Source organism: Chiloscyllium plagiosum, chromosome 24 (assembly GCF_004010195.1).
Source record: "Chiloscyllium plagiosum isolate BGI_BamShark_2017 chromosome 24, ASM401019v2, whole genome shotgun sequence".
Classification (NCBI taxonomy): domain Eukaryota; kingdom Metazoa; phylum Chordata; class Chondrichthyes; order Orectolobiformes; family Hemiscylliidae; genus Chiloscyllium; species Chiloscyllium plagiosum.
This window is the reverse complement of record NC_057733.1, coordinates 8,286,903-8,309,401: the sequence shown is the minus strand read 5'-3', so window position 1 is coordinate 8,309,401 and position 22,499 is coordinate 8,286,903. Positions and strand designations below refer to the sequence as shown.

Sequence of the window (22,499 nt, the reverse complement as noted above, 5' to 3'; positions counted from 1 at the left end):
GCAACAGATGAAATATCAGGGTACATTAGCTCATACTTTATTTTAAAAGAAAATTGTAAGTGTTTTTTTAGATAAATACATAAAAAGTAAGAGAGAGGCAAAAATGGACATTAGAGCACTGGAAAATGAGGCTGGAAAAGTAGTAATGGGAACAAAGAAATGGTGGAGGAACTGAATAGGTACCTTGCATCTGTTTTCACAGAGGAAGACACCGACAGCACACCAGAACTTCAAGAGAGTCATGGGACAGAGGTGAGGGTTGTGGTCATTACTAAGTCTGAAGGTGAATAAATTACCTAGACCAGATAGACTACATCCCAATGTTCTGAAGGAGATAGCTGAGGAGAATGCAGAGGCATTGATGGTAACCTTTCAGAGTTGATAAAGTGTGGAGCTGGAAAAAGCACAGCAGGTCAAGCAGCTTTGGAGGAGCAGAGGATTTGATGGTTCCGACCTGAAACATCGACTCCCCTTCTCTTCTGGTGCGGCTTGACCTTCTGTGCTTTTTCCAGCTGCACACTTTATCGACTCTGACTTTCCTGCATCTGCAGTCCTCAATATCTCCAAGTTGGTGATCATTCAGGAATCAGTGGAGTCAGGGAGGGTCCCAGAGGACTGGAAAATGGCTAATGTAACAGCCCGGTTTGAAAAGGGAGGGAGATAGAAGATGGGAAATGATAAGCTGGTTAGTCCGACCTCAGTCGTTGGTAAGATTTTGGAGTCCATTATTGAGATTGCGGGGTACTTGGAAGTGCAGGGTAAAATAGGGCTGAGACAGCATGGCTTCATCAAGGGGGGGGGGGGGGGGTCATGGCTGACAAATCTATTAGAATTTTTTGAAGAGGTAGTGAGCAAGTTGGACAAAGGAGAGCCAGTGGGATTTCCAAAAAGCTTTTGATAAGGTGCTACACAGGAGGTTGCTAAATGAATTAAGAGCTCATGATGTTAGGGACAAGGTGCTGGCGTGGATAGAGGATTGGCTGATTAGCAGAAGGCAAAGATTAGGGAAAAAAATGGTCTTTCTCAGGATGGCAACCAGTGACTAGTGGGGTTCTGCAGGGGTCAGAGATGGGACCACAACTACACATATTATACATTACTGATTGGATGAAAGAGTAGGGGGAATTGTTGTGAAGGTTGCAGTGGTACAAAGGTAAGTAGAGGGGCAGGTAGTGTTGAGGAAATTGGGAGCCTGCAGAACAGGCTAGGAGTGTGGGCAAAGAGGTGGCAAATGGAATACAATGTGGGAAACTGTGAGGTAATTCACTTTGGTAGGAAGAATAGAGATATATACTATTTTTTAAACAGGGAAAAGCATCAGAAATCTGAAGCATAAAGGGACTAGGAGTCCTAGTGCAGGATTCTCTTAAGGTTAATATGCAGGTTCGGTTGGCAGTTAGGAAGTCAAATGCAATATTACCTTGACAGGGCTAAAATATAGAATAGGGATGTACTGCAGAGGTTGTATAAAGTTTTGAACAGATCGCATTTGGAATATTGTGAGCAGGTTAATAGAACATAGAACAATACAGCGCAGAACAGGCCCTTCGGCCCTCGATGTTGCGCTGTCCTGTAAACTAATCTAAGCCCATCCCCCTAAATTATCCCATCATCATCAATGTGCTTATCCAAGGATTGTTTAAATCTCCCTAATGTGGCTGAGTTAACTACATTGGCAGGTAGGGCATTCCACACCTTTACCACTCTCTGAGTAAAGAACCTGCCTCTGACATCTGTCTTAAATCTATCACCCCTCAATTTGTAGCTATGTCCCTCGTATAAGCTGATGTCATCATTCTAGGAAAAAGGCTTTCACTGTCTACCCTATCTAATCCTCTGGGCCCCACACTTAAGGAAGGATGCACTAGCTTTGTATGGGGTCTGAATGAGGTTTACAAGAATGATCCCAGGGATAAAGGGCTTGTCATATGAGGAGCGGTTGAGGACTCTGAGTCAGTACTGGATGGAGTTTAGAAGGATGGGGGAAGGCATCGCAGAATACAGAGAGGCCTGGATGGAGTGCATGTGGAGAAGATGTTATCACTAGTAGGAGAGACTAGGACCTGAGGGCACAACACAGTGAAGGGACGAGAATGGAGATGAGGAAGAATTTCTTCAGCCAGAGGATACTGAATCTGTGGAACTCACTGCTGCAGAACCACTGTGGAGGCCAAGTCATTGAGTATATTTGAGACAGAAATAGATAGGTTAGTAAGGGGATCCAACATTATGGGGAGAAGGCATGAGAATGAGATTGAGAAACATATCATTGCTCCCGATGCGGTTTCTCTCTATGCTGGGGAGGCTGGATGCCTTCTCATAGAGCGCTTCAGAGAACATCTCCGGGACACCTGCACCAATAAACCCCATTGCCCTGTGGCTGAACACTTCAACACCCCCTCCCATTCTGCTGATGACATGCAGGTCCAGGGACTCCTCCATCGCCAATCCCTCACCACCTGACGCCTGGAGGAAGAACGCCTTATCTTCCGCCTTGGGACCCTTCAACCCCAGGGGATCAATGTGGACTTTACCAGTTTCCTTATTTCCCCTCCCCCCACCTTACCTTAGTTCCAACCTTCCAGCTCAGCACCGTCCTCACGACCTGTCCCACCTGTCAATTTTCCCTCCCACCTATCCGCTCCACCCTCCTCTCTGACCTATCACCTTCATCTCCACCTCCATCCACCTATTGCAATCTCAGCTACCCTCTCCCCAGCTCCACCCACCTCCCGTTTATCTCTCCACCCCCGAGGCTCCTAGCCTCATTCCTGATGAAGGGCTCCAGCCCGAAACGTCGAATTTCCTGCTTCTCGGATGCTGTCTGACCTGCTGTGCTTTTCCAGCAACACACTCTTGACTGAGAAACGTATCAGCCATGATCAAATGGCAGAACAGACTTGCTGGGCCAATTGGCCTAATTCTGCTCCTATACCTTGCGGCCTTATTGATTCCTGACGGCAATCGGAACTACTCCAAAGAGAAGAGGGAAGTACATTTTTTACTGTTGGAACTTGGTCATGTTTCACTGGCAACAGAGCATATTTCCTTCCTGTCTGTCCCCTACTTCAAGGTTCTCCCTCTCCTAAAATGGTGTTATGTCTTAATAAGGAACACACTCCCCTCAGTTGAAAAATGTTGGCTTCCAGTCCCCTGACAGAGGAAATGATTTCAGCAGGCAACCCACTGTGGTACTCAGCCAGCACTATTGGAGGTGGCCCTCTGTTGGATCACATATTAACTAGAGGCCCTGTCCACCATCTGGGGCATGTGAAAGATGCCTCCATTTCGTGAAAAGGAGCGGGGCCCTCACGCCCTTTACACTGGCCAATATGTGCCCCTCCAATCAAAATCCCTGAAGCAGACTGGTGGACCAATAACTTGTGAAAACTTGCCACTTGTGAATTACTTCCTTGCTTGCCAACTGGGCAACTGCGTGGTTGCCATGAGCAACCTCACAGAGCAGGGAAATGAGCATTGGTGCTGGTGGAGTTGGCACCGGTCCACCCAGCATTAAGTACATGAGTTGGCATTCTCCCTTCCCACAGTAACATAAGTGCCAGCATCAGATTTAAGATTGGGTGGGCGATAGACACATTGACTTGGATAATGGTCATTCCTTTTACATTGATAACTGTGTCGTCCACGTTTTGAGATGAGACATACTCACATTGTAAAGTTCTCTTCGAGAAAGCACCTGTTTCGCAGCAATCCTGCCCACAGCTGGACCCCGACAATGCCAAAAATAAAGAAGACAAAGAAACAGAGGAGAAGTACGTTGCCTAACATAGGCAAAGTGTCCAGCAGCAGTGTCACCAGTATCCTCATACCTGCAGAATAAACGCAGAGACATCAAATAGCACCAGTCCTTAGCCTTCCTGCTGTGCAGGACCAATGACTTTATTAACCTGATAGGAGCTGTCAACCATTTGTCAGCCTATTAGGCCTCAGAAAGACAAATTGTTCAGTATATCGACGTATTAATCATCTGTCAGCTTCATCAATCATCTCTTAATAAAAATATATTTCCAAATGAGTTAATCTACCCACACTGTGCTGTGTCGGCTAATCAGCAAAGATACCTTCTGCAGATCATACATCAGTTATTCATTAATACCTATTACATCCTATTGAAATACATCTATCTGTCCTTTGTCAATTAGATGTTGTTTTGCTATCTCTCGATGATACATATCAATAAATATCAATTAATACTTTCTATCAATATTTCTTAAAAGATCAAATTATTGACATATTCTCTTTTTGTTGCACTTTATAGTGACTTTTTTTGTCAGACTTCAAAGCGTATGCCCATTTTTGTTTCTTATATCGGCAGTTTCCATAGATGTTTGAATTGAAAGATTAAAATGAAGGGTTTAATGGAAATGCCCTGACTAATTGAACATGCCCTAAGCCAGGAAAGGAGGACTGTGCAGAGGACACAGTTGAGACACATTTAATGCCGTTGAGGAATCCCTCATGACAAATACAACCTGCTACCTTTTAAGTGTCTTAGGTAGAGTGTATACCTGCATTGTGTGCTTCTGGTGAAAACTGCACACTGTGCTATGCACAGAAACACTGGGATTTAAGGCTTTAATGACAGAGTTCAGAATTTTCCCCAGAAAACCTCACAAGTAAGGCATTTGATTGTTTTGCCCCTTAATGTCCACTATTTTGAAACTCTGTAGGGGAGATTTGCCAGATTGACACATGAATTAAGGGATTTCAGTTGCTTGGAGAGACTGGGCAAGCTGGAAATGTTCTCTTTTGAGCAGAGGGGGCCAAGGGGTTATTTAATAAAGGTGTTCAAAATTTTGAGGCTTTTTGGTCGAATACGTAGAGAGAAAATGCAAGCACTGGTGAGGGATTTGGTAACTTGACGACAAAGGCTGCAGGTAATTGGGAAAATAACCATAAGGGAGTTATCGTGGTCTGGAACACTTTACTTGAAAGGATGGTAGAAGCAAATTGAATTGTCATTTTCAAGAGAAATCATAAGGTACAGTTAATAAGTTTGCAGGTGACACCAAAATTGGAGGTGTAGTGGACAGCGAAGAGAGTTACCTCAGATTACAACAGGATCGTGACCAGATGAGCCAATGGGCTGAGAAATGACAGATGGAGTTTAATTCAGATGAATGTGAGGTGCTGCCTTTTGGGAAAGCAAATCTTAGCAGGACTTATACACTTAATGGTAAGGTCCTAGGAAGTGTTGCTGAACAAAGAGACCTTAGAGTACAGGTTCATAGCTCCTTGAAAGTGGAGTCACAGGTAGATAGGATAGTGAAGAAGGCGTTTGGTATGCTTTCTTTTATTGGTCAGAGTATTGAGTACAGGAGTTGGGAGGTCATGTTGCGACTGTACAGGACATTGGTTAGACCACTGTTGGAATATTGTGAGCATTTCTGATCTCCTTCCTATTGGAAAGATGTTGTGAAACTTGAAAGGGTTCAGAAAAGATTTACAAGGATGTTGCCAGGGTTGGAGGATTTGAGCTATAGGGAGAGGCTGAACAGGCTGGGGCTGTTTTCCCTGGAACGTCGGAGGCTGAGGGGAGTCCAGAAGTAGAGGGCATAGGTTTAGGGTGAGAGGGGAAAGATATAAAAGAGACCTAAAGGGCAACTTTTTCACACAGAGGTGGTACGTGTATGGAATGAGCTACCAGAGGAAGTGGTGGAAGTGGTACAATTGCAACATTTAAGAGGCATTTGGATGGGTATATGAATAGGATGGGTTTGGAGAGATATGGGCCGGGTGCTGGCAGGTGGGACTAGATTGGGTTGGGATATCTGGTCGGCATGGATGGGTTGGACCTAAGGGTCTGTTTCCATGCTGTACATCTCTATGACCCTATGACTCTATGTATCTGGAAAAGAGAGTGCAAGTGAGTAAAACTAATTGGATAGTTCTTTCAAAGGGCTCGCACATGATGGTGGGCAAAACGGTCTCCTTCTGCACTTTTTGATTCTATAAGTTCTCTTATTCTTGGCCTTCCCACTTCTGAAAATGAAACTTGGTGTTTCTGCGGCAGCCAGGAATTCTCTGATCCCCCTTTACATTAAAATATCAAGAGAAATAGCTTAGGGGTGGGAGGCCGAGAAAATTGGAAGCCCCCCCCCCCCCCCCAAAAGGCTTAACATTTTATAAAGGGAGTATAGGAAACTGAAGCATTATTAGAATGGAAAGCAGTTCCAAGGCTATGCATAGTGTCTGCTGATTGATTTTCAACATTTATCTCATTAGGTTCCATAGAAAACCTTATTCATTCTCACGATTCTGGCTTTTGCCAGGAGTTGCTGAGCATAATTTTTTATTCAATGTCCAAGCAGAGTGTATTTGACGTTGGTGGTCTATACAATATCAGGTCAAAAAAATTAAAATAGATAGAAAAGTGTCACAGAATGAATGATCTATAAATATTTAACATCTGAAAAATTAGCATGAAATCATTGCTGATAGGATATCTTCATATTTCAAAGGTTAGAAAGAGCACTCGATAGCCAAAGGGTCCATTTGGAGACAATGTATGAATAATAAAGTGCACAGCATGTAGGGACACTTTACAGTGTGACGCAGAAATCTAGACTTTAGTGCTTCACACAACTATAACCAACCTGCAAACATCCAGCCCCAACAAATAACTAAATAATGTGAAGGAGCCTTATTCTTTTCAACAATAAGGAGTTTTAGGTTTCCTAATGGGCCAACGCATTGTCGAAAAGTAAATAATGCCCTACAACATGAGTAATGGAAAAAACCATGCAGCATGTTTGGGAGTTGTGAAGACACATCGTGAATTGAGAATCTCACAACTTGCATTTGTACAAACAATCTCTCATCCTCATTGCCAGTATCAATCAGAGCTGGCCCAATGTGTTGATGCAGTGATGGATTGGTCCACTCTAAGCAGAGTTTCAAATTCCAATCTGCACTGACTTGGTTCACAACAGTCAAGAGTATGATGATTAGTGTGAGAGTGCCCCCTATTCTGGACAGGTGGAAGGTCAGCCAGGCACGCATGGTCGGGTTAAGAAACACTCAAGAGCAATTATTTGACTTATTTGCTTTGGTATTCTGCAATGTCTTTCTTTTCACGTTCGATGGATATTTGGTTGCCAGTTTAGGAAATCTATCAATTTTTAAAATTCATTCATGGGACATGGGCGTCTCTGGCTATGCTGGCATTTATTGCCCATCCCTAATTGCCCAGAGAGCAATTAAGAGTCAATCACATTGCTGTGGGTCTGGAGTCATATGTTGGCCAGTCCGGGTAGGTTTCCTTCCCTAAAAGGATTTTAGTGAACCAGATGGATTTCTCTCCAACAATCAGCAGTGGATAGGTCTTAATTCCAGATTGTTATTGAATTCTGCCACAATAGGATTTGAACCTAGGTCCTCTGCTCTCTGGATTGATAGTCCAGTGATTCAGGGCTGAACCATTAGCCTTAAGGCAACTTTTTCTCATCCTTGGATGGTAAACTCTGTAACCTCTAATGGAAGGGACCTTGCAATCTTTCTGAGCACGTGTGTTGCTTTATTCATTTCCTTGCCTTTCCACTCTTATCTCTCTCCATTATATGAACACTCATGGGAATGGTCATACTAAGCCCCATGGTGAGGACAGGAAGCTAAAAGTTTCCCTGCCTGAGGCAGTTGAAAGGCAGCTTGTGTAATCCCCTCTTAGCCTTGCACCAGAGGAATGATGTTTCGTATCATCTCGTTCAAAGCTGACTAGTATCCAGAGCCTGTGAACTCAAATCCTTCCTGATATGGCAAGACTGGGGTTAACCATGGGGTTAACTTACACCATGTGCAGGTGACAGAGTTTCTAGGATAGCAATTTACTTTCAAGTTATTCTTTCACTGGATACATGTATCACCTATTGTCTGTCCATAACTGCTTTCTTTAGGCCATTTCTGAAGGCAGTCAGGAGTCAAACACCTTACTGTGGGTTTGGAGCTGTCTGCAGGCCAGACCAGATAAAGGTGACAGATTGCCTTCAGGTGGGGAAAGACCCAGAGAGGGTTTTATAACAATCAGCAGCAGATTTGTGGTCATCACTGAGAAGACCTGCCAATTCCAGATTTACGAACTGAAATTAATTCCCACCAGCTGCTGCGGGGTGGGATTTGAAGACACAACCTCAGAATATTAACCTCAGCCTCTGATTTACTGGTGCTCTAGTGACATGACCAAGGAGCCACTGCTGCCCTGGTGTATGGATTTAGACCACTTTAACCAACCGAATCTGCCTCTCAGAAACGCAGGTCTACTTTAGAAAGGTCCTTTCTTTTCTTCATCTTCTTCCTTCTTCTCTCCTTCTCTCTCAACACAGGGAGAGGGGCATGAGAGCTCAGTGGTTAACATTGTTGCCTCATAAGCCAGGTCTCTGGGTTCTATTCCAGCCTAGGGCGGAGTGTGGAGTTTGCACATTTTCCTCTTGTCTGTGTAGGTTTTCTCTGGGTGCTCTGGTTTCCTCCCACAGTTTACAGATGTGCAAGTTAGGTGGATTGGCTGTTCTAAATTGCCCATAGTGCCCAGGCTAGGTGGGTGAGTCATGGGAAGTACAGGGATAGTAGGTATCTTGGTGGGATCTTCTTTGGAGGTTTGGGACAGACTGGATGACGTGCTTCCACACTGTAGGGATTCTATGATTTCTCTTCATTTGAGACTCCTCAAAATCTAGCTCTTGGTCTCCTATCCCAATATGTGGCTCATTGTCAAAATGCGTTGAAGTCACTATATAAATGTAGGTCACTGTTTTTTGCACTTTTCATGCTTCTCATTCCTTCCTACCCCTGGAGAGAGGCCCCCAGACAAAGCTGAATGCGCTTGAGCACCTTCCCTCATCCGTGACTGTATATTCCAGATTTCAGATCTGAAACAATAACACTTCTGCACCAAAAGAAATGGACAAAAGTTTGGCTCCAAATAGCAGACAACGATGAAGAAAGCACTTCAGTAACCATGACTAAACATATCTGGATCCAATTGGCATTTGTGTCTGTCTCTTGCTTTCAAAATTACTCATTTAGTCCAATCCAAAAATACTTGGGAGGAAGAGAAGAATTAATGGCTGCTGATACAATCAGTGCTGACAACTGTTAATATTGATGAAAATGATGGATGCAATTATTAGTTGTCCTATCACATCCTCTTATGTCTCGATTCAACCAAAATTATATTTCACAGATATGAGCTATGGCTAGCTGATTCGAAAATTAATTTACCTAATTATAGCAACAATTAAACAGCCGCAGGCTTGGTTTTCCTCATCTATCAGATTGTCATTAAACTGGATAAGATGATAATTTCTGGTCCTGGAATAGCTGGTACAACAGAACTTCTACTGATACAATAATTGTTATTAATGACAATGCCCAAAAAGACTGGCTTTTAATCTGACACTCTGAATTACAGCTAATGCTCAGCTATTCATCTTCAAGGTCCGCCTGATGGGTGATAAAATGGTGGAGTTACTGCTGTTTACTGAAATTAATTGGAGAGAATGATTGTTGAGGGTGGGGTAAATGGTTTAGTGCATTGGGCCGAGACTGAGGGCTATGTCATCACGGAAAGTAAGGGAGAGAAACACAGGAAAGGTAGACGAGCAAACAACAGCTTACATTTATATTGTACCTTTAACAACAAACAGAGTCCGACAAGCAGCCAACTAAAGAGATATTAGGAGAGATGTCCAAAAAGTTTGATCTGAAATAGTGTCTCAAATGAAGAGAGAGAGCGGGAGGCAGTCAGGTTTAGGGAATGAATTCTAGAGTATCAGAATGTGGTAGATGAAAGCATGACTGCTGATGGTTCCAAAGGAAGCAGAGAACGGCAGGTCATTAGCATCATGAGAGGGAGTGGTGTGAAGTGTGTGTGTGTGTGAGTGTGCATGTGTGTGCGTGTGTGAGAGTATGTGCATGAGTGTGCGTGAATGTGTGTGAGTGTCAGTGTGCGTGTGTGTGCATGTGTGCGAGTGTGTGTGAGTGTGTGTGTGAATGTGAGTTTGTGCGTGTGAGTGTGCGTTTGTGTGTGTGCGCGTGTGTGAGTATGGTGCAAGGTTCAAATCAATAGTAATGGATCAGATTTCTGTTGTATATTCCACCTTTTTTTATTCCCTCAAGGAGGTTGGAGTGAGGGCTGATCTGTTTCCATACTCCCAATGTTTGGGTTTCATTGCTTTGAAGGAAAGAAAAATTTACATTCCCCATTGTAGCGCCTTTCACATTGTCAGGAAAGCCTTCTGCAGCCAATGATGTCATTTCCATAAGGCCATAGGAGCAGACAAAGGCCATTCATCCTATCGATTCTGCTCTGTCATTCACCAAGATCGTAGCTGAATCCTTGGCTCCTCTTTCCTGCCTTTTCGCCATAACCCTTGATTCCCTTACTGATTAAAAATCTATCTCATCTCTCTGGTGGTAGTTATTTTATAAAGGCAGCACAGAGGCTCATTGGTTAGCAATGCTGCCTCACAGTGCTAGGTACCTAGGTTGATTCTAGCATTGGGTGTGACTTGTATGAGGTTTGCATGTTCTCCCTGTGTCTGTGTGGATTTCCTCCAGATAGATTAGATTAGATTACATTACAGTGTGGAAACAGCTCCTTCGGCCCAACAAGTCCACACCGACCCGCAACTCATCCATACCCCTACATTTACCCCTTACCTAACACAAGGGGCAACTTAGCATGGCCAATTCACCTGACCTGCACATCTTTGGGCTGTGGGAGGAAACCGGAGCACCCGGAGGAAACCCACGCAGACACGGGGAGAATGTGCAAACTCCACACAGTCAGTCGCCTGAGGCGGGAATTGAACCCGGGTCTCTGGCACTGTGAGGCAGCAGTGCTAACCACTGTGCCACCGTGCCGCTGCTCTGGTTACTTCCCACACTCCAAAGATGTGCAGTTTAGGTGAATTGGCCATACTAAAAAAAATGCCCATTGTGTCCAGGGATGTACAGATTAAGTGGATTAGTCATGAAAATGCGGGGTTACAGGGATAGAGTGGAATACTCTTCAGAGCGTCAGTGCAGACCTGATGGGCCCACTTGCCTCTTCATGTACTGTAGGCATCCCACGATTGTATTTCTTTTCTCCCCCTGATTACTTAGTAATTTTGCATTCTATTAGTGCCTTCCACCATGAAGACTGATGTAAAACATTTATTCAATTCCTCTGTTTCCCAATTATTATTTCCTCTGCCTCATTCTGTAAGTGATCTTTTGTTTACTTTGGATTCTCTCTTCCTTTTTATCTATTTCAAGAAGCTCTTGTTGTCCATCTTGATATTACTTGCAGACGTATTCTCAAAGTTTATTTTCTCCATCTTTCTTATTTTTTGGTAATCTTTTGTTGGTTTTTAAAAACTTTCCCATTCTTCTAACTTACCACCGATCATTGCTACACTTTGTGTCTTTTTATTTCAATTTGAGGCTATCTTTAACTTGTTGGTTAACTATGGTTGGCTTATGCCTAACGGGAATACATATTTGCTATGAGGTCAGGAATGTTAGCTGTGGACATGGAGTCACATATAAACCAGATTAGGTAAAAAATCCTAATGGACATTAGTGAACCAGATGGACTTTTAAACAATAATTGAAGGTAAGTCATTATTGAGGCTAGTTTTTTAAAAAATTCAGATTTATTAACAAAGTTCATATCTAATAGCTGCCTTGGTGGAATTCAAACTCTTGTCTCTAAGGTTTGCCCTTGTCGCCTAGGTGCCTGGATTATTTGGCCATTACCTTCCTCCATCCTGAGCATTAGGCCCAGGCAACCTATTATTTTTCAATTGTGAAGATAAGCACAATATTTGTTCAATTCCTCTCAAAACGCCACATCCAGCTCTTTCTTGCAGTCACATCAGTTACCCAAAAAAATTAACTGGATCAGATGAAAATTGGTTCGGTATTGTTGAGGGATAGCTGTACTTACTGGGAACTCTGTTAATGGCTCGAAGCGGTCGCAGTACCCTCACAGTACGGACAGCTGATAGACTGACATTCTGTAGGTCCAGTGAATACTCTAACATGCTGGAAAAAAACAGAAAGATAACCACTGTGGGCCATTCACAATAATCGACAAGGTGATGGGTGTGGACCACCATTCACTTTTCACACCACGCATTTCCCAACACTTCTGCAATAGCAGCATCTTTCACATTCATGTTGGCCTCTTTACTGCAGGGGAGATAAAGAGGGAAGAAAGGGAGCGACAATAAAAAACTGCTCAAATTCAATAAATCAGAACCATGGCCACATATTTACAACAGACACATTTGCACCTGAAATAGAGACAAGGTTAATGTTCTGAATGGGAACCTTCATTGGAACTAGCAAAGCGATGCTTAAGAGGTCTCCTCTATGGTTGGAGATGCCAGTTCTGGTTCGAAAGATTTTAACATCAACCACTAATCACAATTTATTTCTTCCCCCCCACTCCTGGGTGCACTCCATAGTGAAACGTGAATGGAATCTTTGTCTTTTGATTAAACTGAACTGCTAGTCAAACAGATTTTGTTTGCTCATTCCAATATTTTTATGACTGATTAATGAAAGTGTTCAAAGATGTAGTAACTCCCCTATGATTATTCTCTCACTTTTGTTCACTGTGCTATCCAGACCAGCCCTGGAGCATTGGCAACCCTATTGAGGATGGAAGTGGCAGCACCATAGATACAGGCTCAAGGTACCTCAAAGGGTTCCTAACTCAGGAAGTGATTTTAAGCTGGAATCAACATGTTTGTTTCACTTACTACGAGAAAGAATAACATACAGCACTTTATCGGTGACCACCAGGGAGGAAGTAAAGGAAGTTTAACTTATGTGGCATCTTCTACAAACCCAGCCAGTTCCAAAGTGTTTCACAGCTAATAAAGTTCCTTTGAAGTACAGTCACTGCTGTATTGTAAGAAACAATATTCAATTTGCACTAAGCAAGCTCCCACAAAGAGCACTGTGTTAAAGGGAACATAAATTGTATTTCTGATGAAAGAGGAACAAATATTGTCCAGGACATTGGTGAGAGTTCTTTTGCTTGAACCACATAAGAGGAAAGACAGGGCTTCCTTGCTTTAACCTCTTTTCTAAGCGATGGCACCTCAAATAGTTAACACTACCTCATGGGCTGGGCGTTAATGTTGGAGAATTACTGGGAGATCTGTGTTACTTTGGTAGGGGAAGGGGGAGCGAAAGAATGTAATGCCTTTCTAGCCAGCGCTGGGTCTTCTACAGAACGCAACCCTGCTGGTTCAGAAATCCTGCCCTCTGGAAGCTGCTAGCCAATCAGAGGCTGGAGGCTCTCCATACTGGAAGAGCCAGAGGAGTGATAGCTGGTGTTGATAATGCTCCAAAGCCCAGCCTGAGGATTAATGCTGCTTCTCAGTCATTGGGGAATGGGGCGGGATGGGGGTCATGAAAAGTGGTTTACCAGAGATTGGGGACAACGAGATCTGAGGCAAGAGTGAGGTGGGGAATTCTCAATTCTAGCTCCCTTAATTAGATGCTGGGTGTTGGCCTTTGAGACCCTTCTATTGGGTCGTAAGATGCTGGGTGGTTTTGGGGGGCCTGAGAGCACCATTCAACTCTCATTTAATCTCAGAGTCACCACTAACTTTGAGAGTAACTCTGTAATAATTGTTCTCATTGATGGCTCTGATTGACATTCTGCTGCCGGTGGGCTGTTTCCTGTGTCAGGTCCTTTCTGACCCCAACTTAATTGAGAACAGTTTTCCTGACATTGGGAATCCAATGCAGGAACTCCCAAGCAATTCTCCAGATGCAGTCGAGGCTAATTGTTTTGAGTAGGATGCATCTGTTTTGCAAATGTACTGCAGGGTTTGATTTGATTTATTAATATCACAATTACTGAGATACAGTGAAAAGTATTGTTTTCATGCTGTCCAGGCAAATCATAGCTTACGCAAATACATCAGGGTAATAGAACAGAATGCAGAATATAGTGTTACAGATACAGAAAGGTGCAGAGAATGATCAACTCTAATATATGAAAGGTCCATTCAAAAAGCTGATAACAGTGGGGAAGAAGCTGTTCTTGAATCTGTTGATATGTCTCATTGAAGACATTTGTACAGACAGATCATGAGGTTTAAACCAAATGCTGCTCCCTACTTTTACCAGCAGTCCACAAACAGATAGATATTTTGTATTTGTAAACAATGAGGGTACATTCCCCTGACTCCGTTGATGGACTCTGACTTTATAAGGATTATAACAACACTGTGATCATGTTAAACCAAAAGTAGTGTTTATTTCAAAAACTCTTAGGTGCCAGGGAATACTTTGCAAGTCAGGAATGTTAACACACATGTATGGGGATATAGAATAATAAAAGATGAAGAGGTTATTCTATTGGTAACAAATGCAAAGCAACCACAGGTTACTGAAATAACTCCACAAAGGCTGGTATCCCATCACCAAGTCACCCTTCATTTACACGTTCATTGTATATGGCACTGACTCAGCGAGCTCAGAGCTGGCTCCTAGAGTAAACAGAATCTCTGACACTCCTGTTTATACGTGTCAGCCATGACTCCCTGATTGGACCAGGTTTAACAGGTTAGCAGCACCAATCAGGGAACTCAAACCCTATACGGTCCAGTCACTAACGATACCTGTTTAACAACGTCCTTGCTTTTAAGTTAGAGTTCAAAAGTCCCAGACTGGAACTGGCAAGCTGGAATTCCTTTGTGAGGATGGTTAATGGTCTCGCCCAACAGTTGAAAAGTTCGAGTTCGAGTTGCTTTTCAGAAGTCTTTTGAGGAGGATTTGACATAATATACCCTCTGCTTCAATATTTTGATGAACGAAAGTTGAATATTTTCAGAGCGTACAAATACAAGTGGTTGGCCCTGTTTTACAGGCCAGAGTATTTTCCTTAAAGACAGGTTAAGACAGAAGGCAAAGAAGTGGCAGATGGAGTACAATGTGGGAAAGTGTAAGGTCATGCACTTTGGTAGGAAAAATAGAGGCATGGACTATTTTCCAAATGGGGAGAAACTTCATAAGTCTGAAGTACAAAGAGACTTGGGAGTTCTAGTCTCGGATTCTCTCAAGGTAAACTTGCAGGTTGAGTCAGTAGTTAGGAAGGGAAATGTAATGATGCCATTTATTTTGAAAGGACTTGAATATAAAAGCAGAAGAGACTCTATTCGGCTTTGGTCAGACCACATTTGGAGTATTGTGTGTAGTTTTGGGTGCTATATCTCAGGAAGGATTTATTGGCCCTGCAGTGTGTTCAGAGGAGGTTCATGAGAATGGTCCCAGGAATGAAAAGCTTAACATTTGAGGTCTATACTCGATGGAGTTTAGAAGGATGAGGGGGGATCTAATTGAAACTTACGGAATACTGAATGGCCTGGACAGAGTGGATATTGGGAAGATGTTTTCATTGGTAGGAGAGACTAGGCCACGAGGGCACAGCCTTAAAGTAAAGGGAAGACCTTTTAGGATGGAGATAAGGAGAAACTTCAGATAAGGGCGACATGGTGGCCCAGCAGTTAGCACTGCTGCCTCACAGCACCAGGGCTCCCAGGTTCGATTCCAGCCTCGGGCAACTGTCTGTGTGGAGTTTGCACATTCTCCCCGTGTCTGTGTGGGTTTCCTCCCACAGTCCAAAGATATGCAAGTCAGGTGAATTGGCTATGCTAAAATTGCCCCATAGTGTTAGGTGCATTAGTCAGAGGGGAAATGGGTCTGGGTGGGTTACTCTTCGGAGGGTCAGTGTGGACTGGTTGGGCCAAAGAGCCTGTTTCCACACTGTAGGGAATCTAATCAAACATGGCGAACCTATGGAATTCATTGCCACAGAAGGCTGTGGAGGCCAGGTCATTGAGTGTAATTAAGACAGAGATAGGTAAGTTTTTGATGGTCAAAGGGATCAAGGGTTGTGGGGAGAGTGTGGTTAAATGGAGATGAGAAACTTATCAGCCATGATTGATGGTGGCCTGAATGGACTAATTTCTGTTCCTATGTTTTATGGTCTAAGACCAGAGTTAGGTTGATGTGGACATAAATATTGTGTGACCTCTAAACTGTCTGCTATTTCAAAACTATATGGGTAAAAAAGCAACAATTCCAGAACATGCTGGAGTAACTCAGCAGGTCTGGCAGCGTTTGAGAAAAAACAGATTTAATAGACTCATAGAGTCATGTAGCATGGAAACAGACCCTTCGGTCCAACTCATCCATGCTGACCAAGTTTACCAAACGAAAATAATCCCATTTGTCTCTAAATTATATGTGTGGATGTGTATCAAAATTGTGTTTTGTTATTTAATTTGTTACAACATGCTGGAGAATACAGTAAAGTGTTCTCTATGGTTGTAGTTTGATCTCTGCAAGCCCATTACAATGATACATGTGAGACAGTACACTGAGACCTCACTGCGTTGCCGTCAGACTCAACTCAAGATGCGAACTGGCCCTTGCCGTATTTGATACTTAGCCAAAAATACAAACTCAGGGATGTGCCGTGACCTTTCACCCAATAGCTATAAAAGAGAAGCAGTGTCAAAGGTATTTGCATTTCCATGGTGGGTTCTCTGTTGTAAACAGTAACAGAGGTTCCCTGCTGATCTAATGGTGGTGGGATAAACACTGTTATGCTCCTCAATAGTTGTGGACAGAGTAACTCTGTAGGGTTCACCTCATGTATACAGTTATTTGGTGATTTCTACCTGGGGTGAGATAATGATTGACTTAAACCTTTGCCCAGGTGTACAATATACATCATCAATACACTCCTGGCCAATCCTAATCAGGAGAAGCTCTCAACTGTTTCTGATGTGCTTTCAAGCACAGAATATTGGGTTTCCATGGAGACTGTCGGCACTTAGCACTGGTTTGAAAGATAAAAATATATGTTTTGTCATTCTATCCTGTTGCCACGTGTCATTATTCCATTGGAAATACTCGGAAATTTCTCAGCTTGGAGACAAATTGAAAGTAGTGTTCCTCAGGGATTGGTTTTGGGAACCTTGCCTTTTCTGATTTATATAAACAATTTGGAGGTTGGTGTTAAGGAAAAATACCGAAAATTGAAAATGATCCTAAGCTAGGAAGGGTAGTGAATTGTGAGGATGATGCTGAACAACTTCAGAGGGACATTGACAAGTTGGCCAAATGGCAGACGTTGCAATGCACAGAAATATGAGGTAATGCATTTTGGAAGATAAAAACATGGAGAGACAATACAGGCTCAATGGTACAAAGTTTGAGGGAAGTATGGGAGCAGAGGGACCTTGGGGTTCGTGTGCATGATTCTCTGAGGGTGGCCAAGCAAGTCGAAACAGGGCTAGACAGATTGAGCTTATTCTTCTTGAAGCAGAGAAGATTAAGAGGTGACTTAATTCAGGTTTCCTGAAGAAGGGCATGTGCCCGAAACGTCGAATCTTCTGTTCCCTAGATGCTGCCTGACCTGCTGTGCTGTTCCAGCAATAAAGTTTCAGCTTTGATCTCCAGCGTCTGCAGACCTCACTTTCTCCTAATTCAGGTTTCAAAAATATAAACAATTTTGACAGGGTAAAGAACGATATTCTGTTTCTACTACTTGGTATCTCATAATTTCATGATTGTCAGCAAGCGAGCTAGGAGTGAGATGAGGGGAAACTTCTTTAGTCAGAGAATTTGTTAGGATTAGGAACGCGCTGCCTGGGAGAGTGGTAGAGGTGGATTCAATAATAGGCTTCAAAAGCGAGCTGGATATATATTTGAAAGGGATGAATCTCCAGGGCTATGGAGATAGGGCTGGAGATTGGAATGTGCTGGATGGAAGTTTCAGGAGATGGTATAGACATGCTGGGTCAAAATGGCCTCCTGTAGAATTTTATGATTCTTTTCTACTGACTTAAAAACACCATATATAAAAGGAAGTTATTGTTGTGTCAGGACTCTTGGCTGTTTTGTCTTATTTCAAATCAAAATAGTCAACTGTGCTAACTGTATCAGTTGCCCTCCCTGATAGACACAGACTAGAGGCTGAATCTAGAATAGGATACAGTGTGTACAGGACTGTCCACATATATCAGCTGAGCCATGAGAGGAGGCCTCACATGGCTCTTTGGCTTCGTCAGTCAAATATGTTTCTTCTATTTTTATTTTTTTTTAGGTCCTTAATGGTTTCTATCGTCATATAATTGAACCAATTCCATTTTGAATTACTGGCAGCAATTGTTTTTATAGATAGAGTAACAAGTCCTTACGACTGATGTAACCATAAGTTTCACACCCAGATAGACAGACGTCCATGTCCTCAATGCACTGTGCGATTGGATGAGATCACAGCCTGACTCTTGGACATGTTTGTTCTGCTGTGGAGCTTTGGATTTTGAGCTCTGTTTTAGGGGGATTCTGTTTTCAAGACAACGCTTTCAAAGGATGGCAGCACTGTGAGGGAAGTGAGCCTTCCTGTCTCCCCTTCTCATTGCCCCAAACATTTCGATAGCACCCTTTGCAATCAATGTTGTAATACAGGGGCCACTGTTGTAATTTCATGCACAGCAAGATTCCATGAACAGCAGTTTGATCAAACTGACTAACCTTGTTTGGTATTGGTATTAGTCAGGCCACAAACCCCTCCACAAAATAGCACCATGCAATCTTTCCCACTCATCAGAGAAAGCAGACTGAACCTCCTTCTAAGTGTCAACATCAAGGCAGCATTTCTGACACGCAGCACTCCCTTAGCACTCCCATAGTGTCAGCCCAAATCTTGGCCTTGAGATCCAGAGGTGGAAATGGGCTCCACTGACTCACAGTGAATGGAAAGCAGTAGGAGCAATGTGGGTCCTGAAGTCTGGTTGGAGAACTAGTGGGAGCTTGTGTCACCTTTCCAATTGGAATCGCGATGTTATTCTGAGGTAATCAGGCACTTAACTGGACAGTGTTGGGTTTCTCACTGAGTAGATCAGGGCCTCAGGCAGACGTCAGCAGCACCATCGGCAGCAGTGGGTGCTATTGTACAGGGACATCCCCAGAAGGCCAACAACAATTGCCCAGGCTTGGGTAAGGGAGATGGGGTTGGTGTTCTCAGGGAGGGAGGTGCTGGACAGTGGGCAGGAAGGCTGGGATTTGTCTTCCTGTTTCAGGTCACTCTGTTGGACTCAGAGTAGCTTTGAAAAATACTCTGCACCCCAACCTCAGAGGCCAGAGGTTGACTTGACAGGATTTGCCAAGCAGCCTCTCTGGGGCCATTTCAGGGCCTCAGTGAAAAGGTTATCTGCAAACTAGGGCCTCGGAGGGTCGGTATGGACTGGTTGGGCCGAAGGGCCTGTTTCCATACTGTAGGGAATCTAATCTAATCTAACTGGAGGGAGACAGCCTGGACTGCCTCTTTCCAATAACATTGCTTCCCTGCCTCCAATCAAGCCTCTGTGGAGAAGAGGCCATTAAGTTTTAACTAACAATTTGTATAAAGGCAGTGACTCTTAATGTCTGTGAATCAAAATGGATGCTGTTGAGTTGCTGTTTAATTTGGGGAGTGCAGGACCCTTGAGATGATGGATGTAAGGCACTCAGGAGAATCTAAGCAAATATATACTTTGTCCAAGAAATACTTCCATCTCATTTCTGTGTGGCTCTGTTTCGATAAAAGCTCCAAGTCAAGCACATCTCCTTTTAACCACATTAATAAATTGGTCAGGATTTCACAGTACATTCATTACAATCTCTTTCAATATTCAAATGTCATTTGAGTTGAACGGCATGAATCAATGAGAAGTAGACATTTTATAAGCAACAAAAAACCCTCAACGACTAATGTATCCTTTTGAAGTAACATCCTTCGTTAAAAACAATATTTTTTTCATTATCTCATCTTTGAGAAAAGCTAAATAATGTCCAAGTGCCCAAGTTCCTGGTTTCAAAATAAGCCATTCATAAACAGGCAATGGGTAATTGCTTACCACTTTTTAATGTAGTGTTCAACCCAAGCTATTGTTTTCAAAATTAAAATCTTTCATGGGGAGGTGGGTGTTGAAGACATCGCCAGTGTTTGCTGCTAATTCCTCCTTGGCCTTGAGCTGAGATGCTTTACTAATCCTTTCTGGAACATTCCAGTTTTACTATTCCTTTCTGGAATGACATCAACCTTGTACAATTCTGATGGCCTAAACATTTTTGCTGTTCTATCAACTTCACGAGTTCCACACCATCTTAGAAATTCCATGATCCAACAATGTTTCGATTAGATTGGCTAATTCCCTTGAACCAAGCTTGCTAGGCCACTTTGGAGGGCAATTAAGAGTCAAACACATTGCTGAGGGTCTGAAATCAGATGTAGATTTCCTTGCTTTGAGAACATTAGTGAACCAGATGGGGTGTTATGTCAATTTTTGATCATTTCATGCTCCACAATACTGAGAGAGGATTTCATTCCAAACTTTCTACTAACTGAATGTACAATCTGCCAGCTGATCCCATGAGAGTTGAACCCATGTCCCCAGAGAATTAGCATTGGCCTCAGGACAACTGATTTACCAGTTGTTATGATCCCAGCTGATGGTACAACTGGACAATTCAAATCTGGGAATGAAAACTAGCTTGTTAGACCATATGAGTAGTTTTTGCACTTGATTAACATTGTGGTTAGTCAATGAATCATATTTGCATGAGGCCACAGATGTTTTTCAACAACAGAACAGAGATTTATTATACAAAAGAAACAGACAAACCTGAATATGAGGCAGTTGGTAAGATCATAACACAAACAGCAAAATAAAGTTTTAATCTGTTTCCCAACACTAACCTTTATTGATACTCAATCCCAGAGAAATATCACTCCTAACCCAAATATTTAATCTCTTACATAATTGGCTCAACCTGTTTTTTTTTGCTTGGAATGTTGATATAGCTTTATTATTTCTTTCTGAAGCTTGCACAATTCTGTTAGCCTAAATATGTTTTCTATCAACTTGACAAGTTCTACGCAAAGCTCTCTCAACTTAGAAATTCCATGATCGAACAATATTTCAGCTTGAGTATCTAGTTCCCCCAAACTAAAACATGATTAGCCTGCAAAAACAAAATGGTATGAATTGAAGTGCTGATTCTTGTCAAATGAACTGAAGTCTAAAGCTAAATAGTAGCCTCTGGTCTATCTGAAAACGCAGCAGTACAAATATCACAGCTCTTAACACCACAGACACTTGACTGAAGCCATCTTGGAAATAATGCACTTAGGTCCCTATTCTAAATGACTTCTTGACCTTTTAAAAGAAAGTTACCTTCACAGAAATGACCAAAGTCTATTTGGCTCTATTTTAAAATCCAAATTCAAAAATGCTAATATATTATACAAATCTGGTACAGTGACATTACCACCACACCCACCATCTACTAGTGGCATACGTAGACAGCAAAAGCTGTTGGGAAGCAGTAAGGTAATCTTTGAAGGTATCGTTTAAGAGGTGGCTTCCAAAGGGTCTCTTGCAGCTGTTTAGACATATGATAAGGTGGATAGGAAAGTGGGTGCTGCTTGCTGGAATGTAAGATTGGAGGAGCTGTTAATGTAGAAAATAAATTTGTTGATGATAATTTAAAAATCCGTATCAGGCAATTAATCAGGCTTGTGGAACAGAAATCTTCACTGATCAGCTTTGGTGTGATCAGAGGTTAAAAGGGAGCTATCTTTTCAATCCAAGTCAATATGGGGAAGCAGGGCATTATCATTTTGCACCTTTATTATATGAAGACAAGTTTTCTCAATGGATCCGAGTGAATCTGATGATAATACTTCTTTGGTTGTACTTCCTGTGAAGCTCCATCCAGCTCAACATTTCCTCAGTGAGAAAGTGACTCTGATCCAGATCACAAAAAGGGGGTGGGGGGGGGGGAATGCTATACGTCACAGTCTTTCTAAGATGGTGTGATATATTGGGCAGGTTGGGTGCACTCAAAATGGAGATGCTCAGATCATTTTTGAGAGGGACTAATGCTGCAGGATGACCTGCTAACACTCTAAAACCTGGTTCAAAACATAGTGGCTATTTGGGTTTGGTGAAAAGAGCAGACAAAACTTTGACGGGAGTCAGTGTGTACAGGAGATGACAAGGGTTAGGGGAAAGCATTTGAAGAATGAAATTTTACGGCTGAACCCACTGATTGATAGTTTGTTTATTAATTCACTACTTACTCAATTCTATTCACTGTGCACTCAAATCATTGTTTACTCAGGGGATTCATTATTTATGTTCATAATCTAGGCATTCTAATAAAGACAACACAGCTAATCCAAACGGACTTTCACAATTTCTTTTTGTCAAAAACAATTCACACCAATGTTAAACTCAATTAAATTAGGTGCAGAGGAACAGGAAGAGGTCACTTAAACCTTCCAGCCTGTTCTGTTAGATTGTGATTGATTGGTATCTTAACTCCATCCACGCTTTTTATTTCCACATTCTTTAAGTGCTGAAAGAAAATTGAGTTTGGAAATCTTCAATTGAGAGTGCAGCCTCAACACCACCTTG

General features: G+C 42.6%; 1 protein-coding gene across 7 annotated transcripts in view; it reads right to left on the bottom strand.

Annotated features, from left to right (window-relative positions):
- LOC122562009 (voltage-dependent T-type calcium channel subunit alpha-1G-like) overlaps positions 1–22,499 on the bottom strand; it is a 304,845-nt gene that overhangs the window by 248,736 nt on the left and 33,610 nt on the right. For all 7 annotated transcript variants that reach the window (XM_043714394.1, XM_043714395.1, XM_043714398.1 and 4 more), the window contains exons 3-4: positions 11,948–12,045; positions 3,671–3,830 (exon numbers count right to left, since the gene is read on the bottom strand). In XM_043714394.1, the coding sequence (XP_043570329.1) occupies positions 3,671–3,830; positions 11,948–12,045 (258 nt within the window). The remainder of the gene's footprint in view (positions 1–3,670; positions 3,831–11,947; positions 12,046–22,499) is intronic.